At 55.3% G+C, this 10686-nt stretch overlaps 1 protein-coding gene across 2 annotated transcripts; it reads left to right on the top strand.

Moving 5' to 3' along the window:
- The first annotated feature begins 1195 nt into the window (after window positions 1–1195).
- LOC144174835 (uncharacterized) lies at window positions 1196–6963 on the top strand. 2 transcript variants are annotated; one of them, XM_077703769.1, is made up of 3 exons: window positions 1196–2632; window positions 2703–3257; window positions 6641–6963. In XM_077703769.1, coding segments are annotated over exons 1-3 (1137 nt in total). In that variant the 5' UTR covers window positions 1196–2051; the 3' UTR covers window positions 6642–6963. The 2 variants fall into 2 exon arrangements, with proteins under 2 accessions (XP_077559895.1, XP_077559887.1); XM_077703761.1 differs by having other exon boundaries at window positions 1196–3257.
- Window positions 6964–10686: the final 3723 nt, after the last annotated feature.

The raw sequence follows: 10686 nt of genomic DNA, 5'->3' as shown, positions 1-10686 counted from the left end.
TAAAGGAACAGCAATTTGTAAGCACTGCTTAATAAATTTTGAATTTTGAAAATAAATGAATTTTGCTGTTAACTAACGCTGATAATCAAGCAAGGCTGCGATGAAGGCTGGACGGCTGGAGGTGGCGCACGGGCTCACTTTGATGTCGGTGCAGTGGACTCAAAATGGTGGGTTTGTGCTGCTGCAAAGCGCGACGAAGTCATCTATCTGCTTGCGCTGCATGCAGTGGTCATCCACCGGCCTCAGTAGAATTAACGTACTGTGGCTGAACTCCAATGCCCGTAGCATGGCCGAACTTCCGGCAGCTTTACTCCGGCTGGAGTCCGACGACCGCATCTCGGCTGTCCTTGGGTTGCCGTACTTCAGCCGCTCACGGGTGGGTTTGAAATGGCCGGTGCCCTACGGCTGGAATCTGGCCGTATAGCCGGTCGACTGGCCGACGGACACTGGCCGTTGGACAGCCATGGGAGTACGACCGTATACGGCCAAAAGGCCCACATTTGGACACGGGCCGAACACGGCTGCTGGAAAAAGGCCGTACAGAAAATCCCCGGCCAAAGTACACCGGCTGGAGTTAGGCCGAACAGTCCTGTGCTGCCTGGATATATCTTATCCCAAAACTGGCTCGGAGTGCTTACCTCCGGCTTCCCCCGCTTCAGACTCGGACATGGAATTTCAAAGTTGGCCTCTGGGTTCAATCTATCCTTCCAGTAAATGATCGGGCTCTCCAGGTACTGGGTCCCTAGACACTCAACCGAAACCAAAGAACAAGAAAAATAAACCGCGAACAGTGATCAAAGAAAGCATATTAGACGCTGCAGTTGCAGCGGCGGGTCTCCCCGAGTCATAGGGTCCCTTAAAGTCCTCCAATGGAACTGCAGATCTGTTACAGCCGGATTCGCGGACTTGCTTTGTCTGAGCTCCCAGTTCAATCCAGATCTAATTTTGCTTCAGGAAATCTGGCTCAATAGCAATCAAAGCTTTAGCTTATGTAATTACCACACGTTCAGACTAGACAGACTTTCACGAGGGGTGGCCTCTTGATTTTAGTTTCAACAAAATTCGCTCATAAGGCCAAAGTATCCTTCCAGCTTCGAAGATCAGATCGTGAAATTTTGGTATTGGAGATCAGACTTCCTGGCTGTCTTCCTTTCTCTCTTGGCGAACGTTTACTTTCCACTTGGGGTTTGTGGGGATTCTCCCCTGTGAGCGCCCACGTTAGGCCGTTCAAACTGCCGCGCGCCACCTCTCCTGCCATCTGGGAACACACGGCAGAAAGACTGTGCGATGGAGGGGGGGCGTGGCACATGTTTGGGCACGCTAGATAAGGGCAGCGGCGCTTGGTAGCGGGGGGAGTTGCCGGCCGGGAGCGCCGCCGGTGACAAGAGAGAAGCCACCGCCGTCAGCCACCTCGAAGAGGACGCACGTCAGCAAGGCCCGCCGTTCGTCCCGCCGTACTGTAAGCCCTGGGACCCTGAAGTGCTTTTGTTATGTGCTTGGCTGATTGTATCCCCTGTTCCATTTATATTTCATTTTCCACTGCTTGAGTAAAGCGCAATTGTTCCTCTTGCAACGTTCTGTGCGTGATGTTTTGACGAGGCCGTTGCCTGAACCCCCCTACAGTGTAGAACCCCCCTACTGTAGAACTACCTACAGTGGCGCCCAACGTGTATTTAGGCTAGCACAGTCCTTTGTCAGCAAGACGCTTACGCACAGGAGCAAATTGCGACTAAAACTTTCGTGCATGTGTTTGCAAGCGGCAGCTGTTTCTGGAACTTAGCACTTCAGCTTAGCGAAATGTATTTTGCTGCTGAAAGCCGGGTATAATGTTGTTGCTCTTACGCCCGACTTCATTTCTTTTCAACGAGCCTGCGCACTACCCAGCTTTCTTTTCCGCGGCACCGAATGTCCAGTTTTCCGGCGAGCGCCGCAACTGATAAGCATTACCCGCAGTTGACTTTGTGCTGGTGCGTGCTCGATTTATACGGTGGCATCTTTGTAGCTCCTACGCCCGAGTTCGTTGGTTCTCGGAGTTTCGTTGGCGTCCAGCAATGAAGTCCGCTGCCGACGGAAAGGAACTTCGTTCGGGAACAGTCGTCGGGGCCACGGCCCCCGACACCGCCTTCAGCGAAGCTCTCACCACAGTGGCCGGCTTATGTCAAGCTCTTACGCAACACCTGGGCACTCTACAAGACCCGGCGCCCCGTCTTCAGCCTGACATCCCAACCTACCGCGGCTATGACGACCGTCTGTCCGTCGCGGATTTCCTTGACAAGCTCGATGTCTACAAGGCCGCCGTCGGAGCGTCGGACACTCATATGCTAACCAGTGTGTTGCCACTGGTTTTCCAAGGGCCTGCAGCCTGCTGGTGGCGCCTGCAGTCCCCGTTTGCGTCGTGGGCCACCTTTGTGGTAAGCTTTCGGACTGAGTTCCTTCCGCCTGGATACGACACTCGCATTCTCCGTGAGTTAGATCTCAGGACGCAACACCCTAACGAAAGCCTGTTAGAGTATGTACGCGCTATGCAGGAACTATACAGGAGAGCGGCCCCAGAGACTACTTCAGCTGAGCAAGTTGCCCGTGTGTTACGGCAGTGCCATCCTCGGTTCCAGCCGTATTTGTATGCTCAAACGTACGCGGATTTGAATGCAGTTGCTTCGAACGCGCGCGCTATTCAGGAGTGCCTGCTCGCCAAATTGCAGTATGCACCACCGCCAACGCCGAGCCAATCCTTGGAGCCCAGCTGTGCCTGGAACGGGCCTGGCGCTTTCCAGTCGTGGGCGCCGCAGTCCGCGACACACCGGGCTTTGGATCCGGGCGAATTTGCACCAAGAAGGCGGCCGCAGAACCGATACCGTGACCGCACTCCAGCCAACGCGGGCTACGGGGCCGTGGGCCACCCGGTCCCAGCCAACGCGGGCTACGGGGCCGTGGGCCACCCGGTCCCAGCCAACGCGGGCTACGGGGCCGTGGGCCACCCGGTCCCAGCCAACGTGGGCTACGGGGCCGGCCACCCGGTCCCAACCAACGTGGGCTACGGGGCCGTGGGCCACCCGGTCCCAGCCAACGTGGGCTACGGGGCCGTGGGCCGCCCGGTCCCACACGAAGACGAGCCATCCGGCGGACGAATGTGGTACGGACGCAACCAGGCCCGTCAGCAGGGGCCCGCCACCGAGGACAGATTTCCGCGTTCGGGAAACTTCACGGCCCGGCGTCGCTGAAGCCAGGCAGCGAGTCGCAGCGGGCCAACACACCTGGTAAATCTTTTCTTGTGCCTTCGGTGGATCGCATGCAGTATCCCCCCAAGCTAGTGTCACCAACCATTCGTGTCAAAGTGATCGGCAAGATCGTAACTGCACTCCTTGATACCGGTTCCACAGTTTCCCTTATCGGCGATATGCTTTTCGAACACTGCAAGGCAAAGCGGGTAAAATTTCGCCATACCGAAGTTATGCTTAGGATGGCGTCGAGCGCGGCCGCGGAGAGCACAAACGCTGTTCGGTTACGCATATCGGTTAGCTCCCGCGCTATGAGACAAAGGTTTTTGTATCTCAAGGGCTTGTCGGTTGCCATGATCCTAGGCACAGATTTTATCGCAGATGTTGCTATGCGGTTGGACATCAGAGCTGGCGGGTACTACCTTGGCGACGACCCAGGTTTTTTCCCGTTTGAGACCTCGGCGGGTCCCCCGTTACCCTGCAGGTCTCGCGCTGCTTTGTCGACTGAAAGCCTGCCGGCAGACCTGTTACAGGAGCTGCAGAATTTCAAAGGAACGTCGTCTCAGCGCAAACAGCTCGAAGACCTCCTGCGCCAGTATGCGGACATGTTCACGGAAAAACCAGGAAAAACGGATGTCTTGCAGCATCGCATCGACACTGGGAACGCAAAACCATGGCGATGCAGCCCACGACCAATGAACGCCCCCAAGAAAGCGCTTTTCGACAAAGCCTTGGACGAGATGCTCGACACCGGCGTCATTCGTCCATCAAAGAGTCCTTGGGCGTTTCCCGTCGTCCCAGTCGGTAAGAAAGATGGATCTATGCGAATCTGTGTCGACTACCGAAAACTGAATGCCATGACGGAACGAGATGCCTATCCGTTCCCGTCGGTGACCGAAATAACGTATGCCGTGGCAGGCGCGAAGTATTTCGCGACCTTGGATTGTTCACGTGGCTATTTACAAATAGAAATGCACCCAGACGATGTACCGAAGACCGCGTTTACATGTCACCGAGGGTTGTTTGAATTCGTGCGTATGCCTTTCGGTCTAAGCAATAGCCCCAGTTCATATCAAAGGATGATGGACATTGTTCTGGGTGACGCGAAACACGAATTCGCTTTGTGTTATCTCGACGACGTCACTGTCTTTTCACGCTCGTTCGAGGAACATGTGGAACATTTGCAGATAGTGCTACAGCGCATGCGCGCAGCCGGGCTGACTATACATCCCGGCAAAGTACAGCTGGCCGGGGAAAAAATCAACTTACTCGGATTTGTTGTTGACAAGGGCGTTATGCGACCAAATCCAGAGAAACTGCAAGCCATACTCCAATACCCGCCGCCGAGCGACGTCAAAAGCTTGCAACGGTTTCTTGGCATGATTGCGTTTTATCGCCAGTTCATTCCCCAGTGCGCGAACATCTCTGTACCGCTCAATGAACTACTTCGCAAAGGCAGGAAGTGGTGTTGGGCGTCCGAACAACAGACCGCTTTTCAAACCTTGCTGACAGCATTAGCAGAAAATGCGTCTTTGCAACTCCCTGACCTAAACAAGCCGTTTGTGGTACAAACAGACGCCAGTGAATTCGGCTTGGGGGCGGTACTTCTGCAAGAGTGGGATCAAGTGTTGAGACCAGTGGCTTTCGCCAGTCACACTCTGACGCCAGCCGAACGCAATTATTCCGTCACCGAAAAGGAATGCCTAGCGATTGTGTTCGCGCTGAAAAAATTTGACATGTTTCTAGACGGAGCATGCTTCACCATTCAGACTGACCACCAAGCTCTCTCCTGGCTTCAGAGGCTTCAAAACCCAGCAGGACGACTCGCTCGTTGGGCACTCGCGCTGCAACGTTATGACTACTCCATCGAATACAAGAAAGGCACCACTAATACAGTTGCTGACGCGCTGTCACGCGCTCCCCTTTTTACTGATACACAGGTGGAAAACGAAGAAAGTATGGTGGTTGCAGCAGTGCAGGGCCCCACGAACGACCGTTGGGGATCGTTGGTGAGCCAGCAGGACTTGGTTGCGGCACAGCGGAGCGATGGTCTATGTCGCAAAGTCATCGACAAGCTCTCGACAACAGACTCTCCAGAAGCTTCCCGGAACGACGAGGTTGACAGCTACTTGCTTGGAAATCATGGTATTCTGCTGCGATACATTCCCCAGGCAGACGACGACTCAACACAAACTCCTTTCCGAGTTGTCGTTCCCCGCAAGTTGCGTAAGTTGTTCATCGGCTACTACCATGACTCCGCTCTGGCGGGTCACTCGTCTGGGCAAAAAACCTATGAAAAGTTATGTCGCACAGCAACTTGGCCGGGAATGCGACAAGATGTACTTCGGTACGCTCGCTCCTGCCCCATATGCCAGAAGACCAAACCACGTGGAGGCCTGCCGCTTGGAACAATGACATCCGTCCATAGCACCTCGCCGTGGCAAATCGTTGCATGCGACGTGATGGGGCCGTTTCCTCGAAGTCCTCGAGGCAACCAGTTCTTGTTGGTAATTACAGACCACTTCTCAAAGTGGGTCGAGTTGTTTCCTTTGCGGAAGCTAACCTCTCAAAAGGTGTGGGAATGCCTCCTGGAAGTGTTCACGAGGTTTGGTTTCCCCTCGCAGTTAATCACGGACAACGCGACGTATTTCACCAGTAAGGTTTTCCGAGATTCTTGCCACGCCTTGGGAATACGTTACACCCGCACCTCGGCTTACCACCCGCAAGCGAACATTACGGAACGGGTCAACCGAAACCTTAAATCGATGCTCATTGCTCACACTGGCCGTCACAAGGACTGGGACAACAAGCTTTCCGAGATGGGCTTCGCAACGCGGACAACGATTAACAGATCTACCGGTTTCAGGGCAGCGCAACTGAATTTTGGCAGAGACCTCAAGTTTCCTCTCGACAGTTCGCTCCAACCCACGCAGAATCGCACTGATAAATCCCCCGCGACATTCGCGGCTGACCTTCGCAAGCGGCTAACAGAGTCCGTCCGGGAGGCCCGCGAACATCTCGACATCTCCCGACTCGACCAGACGTCCCAGTACGACAAACGCCGACGGGACGTACAATTTTCCATGGGTGATCTTGTGTTGAAGCGAACACATCCACTTAGTGATGCGTCGAAGGGCTTCACCGCCTCACTTGCACACAGGTGGGATGGCCCGTACACCGTGGTGGGTAAGTCTAACCTGTCGTATGTGCTGAAAGACTCTTCCACAGGTGCATCGTACGGTCCGGTGCACGTGTCCGAACTAAAGCGGTATTTTTCGCGCGAGGATACAGCCAACGGGAATCAGCGAGAAGACTGCCGCGGAAAGCGCGCGACACATGAGTATTCCCCGTCACCACGATACAATCTGCGCATGCGTCACTAACTACTGGCTCATTTGTGTTTTCTTTGCTTTTGCCTGCAGAAGATGTCTCGGAACAGCAGTCGGGCCCACCCCTACCACCGTCGGCAACCCGAACGCTCGGCCCCGCCCCAGGGTTCACGGTGCCGCCCGTTCCCGTCACCGTACCGTCCAGCACGACCTACGGAAGAGGTGGCCACGTGGACGGTGCTGTCACCTTCGGGCCACCCGGTGGGCTGGCACTCTCGTCTCGAGTGGTCCGACCAGCCTCAAGTGCTCGTCGGCACGCCGCGCACCTCCGTCCCGGCCCCCTTTCAGGGGCTCACAATCGCAGAACGTCACCCGGTAGAACCACGGCCGGTATACACCCAGGAAGAACTGGCTGCGCTGTGTGAAGTGTGCCAAGTGCCGGAAATCAGCTGGCGTCACCACCGTGCCGGGGCTCTCCACAGAGAGCGTTCAAGAGCCTTGCGCGCCAACCGCCCGGAGGGCAACAACAGCCAGGACGCCCTGGAAGAAGCCTTGGCAATGTTGCGGCGGTTGCGCCCAGACCAGCGGCGCCAAGCAATGGACGCAATCCTGGACTCCGAGGACTGTGTGTAAACGAGTCTCGGACATTTTTTTTTCCTCCCTTTTCCTTCGTTTATTTTTTTCTCTCTCTCTTCGTGTAGCAAAGAACCAAGAACTTTTTTTTTTCCAAGGGGGGGGAAGTGTGGGGATTCTCCCCTGTGAGCGCCCACGTTAGGCCGTTCAAACTGCCGCGCGCCACCTCTCCTGCCATCTGGGAACACACGGCAGAAAGACTGTGCGATGGAGGGGGGGCGTGGCACATGTTTGGGCACGCTAGATAAGGGCAGCGGCGCTTGGTAGCGGGGGGAGTTGCCGGCCGGGAGCGCCGCCGGTGACAAGAGAGAAGCCACCGCCGTCAGCCACCTCGAAGAGGACGCACGTCAGCAAGGCCCGCCGTTCGTCCCGCCGTACCGTAAGCCCTGGGACCCTGAAGTGCTTTTGTTATGTGCTTGGCTGATTGTATCCCCTGTTCCATTTATATTTCATTTTCCACTGCTTGAGTAAAGCGCAATTGTTCCTCTTACAACGTTCTGTGCGTGATGTTTTGACGAGGCCGTTGCCTGAACCCCCCTCGGTAGGCAGAACTACCTACAGGTTATTGATCCAGAACCCCTAGATCTCGCATTTGCTGCGGCTGTACCTCCCGTCGTTGTTACGGGTGACTAATTCCCACCATATTTCTTGGGGCTACCGAACGGATTCCTGCGGTCTTCGCTTGTTAGATTGGATTACGGACAACAATTTGGCATGTATAAATTCGGTTTCTCCTACCTACATACAGGGACAAACTCGATCTGTTTTAGATTTAACTATTTGTTCTAGGGGTCTTAAAGTTTCTTCATGGTCTACTGTTGACAGCGGGACTAGCAGTGACCACATTCCAATATTGTTTGAGATTCAGTGCCCTGTTCGCTCTCTCGTCCGGCGAAGTTGCACTTTTGTAGATTATAAGAAATTCCAAATCTCTCTGAAGGAGGCCATATCTTCTTTGTCCGCAGAAGACACAACTGAACTGGCGACCGGTCTTTGTGCTGCCCTAACGACTTCGGCGCAGTCCTCGTTATTTGAAGTACGGTCTAAGGGAGCTGTGTCACCTAGCCCCTGGTGGAATGAAGAATGTACAAGCAACTTTAGACGCAGGAAGGCAGCCTGGAAGAAGCTTCGCTATAACCATTGCCCGCTGAACTGGAGCAATTATAAGTATAATTCCGCGATGTTCAAACGAGCAGTTTCTAATGCCAAACAGGCCTATGACTGTCACCGCGGCTCAATTCTTTCTGAACCCACTAATAAGCGGCCCCTTTTTCGATTTCTCCGGTCTAGGAAAGCGGTTCCCCAATCTGATAATGCAGACTCTATAGTGTTATCTTCTAATGAAATCTCCGAGTCTCTAGAGTTGATTGCTAGGGGTCTGCAAATTCGTTTTTCGTCTGCTCTAGCTACCTCGTCTTCTCCACCTATATATAGTGGTAGAGGACTTCGCAGAAATTACGCATGCGGAGCTTTTTGATGCTATTGTCACGTGGATATTTGTCAAGCCGCGATGCCCTGCTTGCGATGTGTGCGATCGCCGTGCAAAGTTCAATCCCCAGTTAGTGCTACGTTCCGTGCTTCTTGGCCAACCAGGTTTCTGAAGACGACGACGTAAATGTGTGGGTCCACCGCTCGTGGGCCAGACGGATTCAGCCATCTTCGTTGAGCCTCGCCGTGCTGCCGATACTCTTCGGTGTAGTGCTACGCCTATTAAATAGGTACATCGCCATCCTGCTTTCTACACCTCCGTCTACTAAGACGCAACACTGGTGGAGGAGCCGGGTTTTCTTATGCCTGGATCCCTGTCCGGCGCCAGCCCAGAAAGGCCGTGTCTCATCAACACGCCGGTCCATCGGAGCAGTCGGCGCAAGCTCGGTCTCTCTCCTGAATTACCGGGTCTTTCCAACGTCCGCACCCGTAAGCCCCCACAAGCTCCCATTATGGCCACACCACAGGTGGTAATTCACCAGCCTCGCAAACCCAATAAATTCCACGGGGATGCCTTCGAGGACGTGGAAGACTGGGTTGCTCACTTCGAGCGTGTTGCCACTTTTAATCAGTGGGACGATGCGCTCAAACTGCGGCACTTATACTACTCGTTGGAAGACGGCGCTCGTATTTGGTACGAGAACCATGAGGCTACTTTCACGTCTTGGACTGACTTCCGCCAGGAGCTTCAGATAGTTTTTTCCGACCCGGACCGTCCTGAGAATGCGCTGCGGTTGCTGGAGTCGAGAATCCAGAAACCTAACGAAAGTGTCACCATGTTTGCCGAGGACATGGCACGCCTTTTTCGCCGCGCTGATCCTGCCATGTCGGACGCGAAGAAACTTCGCTACCTTATGCACGGCGTCAAGGAGCAGCTTTTTGCCGGCCTTGTCCGAAACCCGCCACGCACTGTGCAAAAGTTCATCAGGGAGGCCACGGCTATCGAGCGGGCTGTGCAGGAGCGCAGTCGTTAGTATTCTCGGAGGTCCGCCAACGCTCCCGGACCCGCTGCCAGCCTGACGAGCGATGACAGCTCTTTGCGGGAACTGATCAGGTCGGTCTTGCGTGAAGAGCTAGGCAAGCTTGGAATTGCGACTCCACAGCAGACGCCCTCCGTGGCCAGGATTGTGCACGAAGAGCTGCGCCAAGCATTCTCACCTCCCGACCCGCCCGTGCAAGAGAGCCCCGCAAGCTACGCAGCAGCAATGCGTCAGCAGCCACCAAACATGCCAACTGCCCCTTTCCGTCAGCCACCCCCAACCTGTGCAGTCGTGGCCCACTTCGCAGCCGAAATTCCCACCGACCCGGGTTCGCAAAACGGATTTGTTGCGCACAGCTGACTGGCAACCCCTGTGCTATCACTGCGGTGAGCCTGGCCACGTCTACAGACGGTGCCCCTACCGCGAAATCGGACTACATGGCTTCTCTCCGGCTGCTCCTCCTCCCCGTCTTGGCCAGCGGCCGACCGAAATCGCCGACTACCTCACTGCACGCAACACCACGTCGCCTATTCGTCGATCCCGCTCACCGTCTCCAGCACCGCACTTCCCGCCGACCCGTCGCGCCCCTCGAGACGGCCCCGACGTCCGGTTTTCCAGCCCCCGGCGGGGAAACTAGACGAAACGACCTGGGGAGGCAAGGTTGCTCATTGCAGAAGCTCAGAAGACCTTCCATCGCCGCCGACGTCAACCAACGGATGTTCGGCTACCACTTGACGGGAACACAGCGCCCATACAGTATTGCCGCAGTGTAAGCACACAACGACGACGACCCTTAACGCTGACGAAGGCGCTAGTGCTGAACTCAGGGTTTCTATCGACGGGCATGAGGTGACCGCTTTGCTGGACACCGCAGCAGATTACTCCATCGTGAGCCAGCAATTTGCCGAGCGCTTGCGCAAGGTAAAGACTGCGTGGGACGGGCCTCAGTTTCGGTCCGCTGGAGGCCACCTCATGACACCAGTCGGGAAATGCACGGCTAGAATTCGTCTAGGAGGCTCCGACTTCGTCGGCACGTTC

This window comes from Haemaphysalis longicornis, unplaced genomic scaffold, assembly GCF_048455015.1.
Source record: "Haemaphysalis longicornis isolate Haplotype H1 unplaced genomic scaffold, Haemaphysalis longicornis Haplotype H1 scaffold_1, whole genome shotgun sequence".
NCBI classification, from domain to species: domain Eukaryota; kingdom Metazoa; phylum Arthropoda; class Arachnida; order Ixodida; family Ixodidae; genus Haemaphysalis; species Haemaphysalis longicornis.
Note: the sequence above shows the minus strand (reverse complement) of the source record. Positions and strands in the feature narration are given on the sequence as shown.

What these genes read in the sequence shown, in the direction of transcription:
- LOC144174835 (XM_077703761.1), top strand. Translation starts at nt 2,052, where the DNA reads ATGAAGTCCGCTGCCGACGGAAAGGAACTTCGTTCGGGAACAGTCGTC.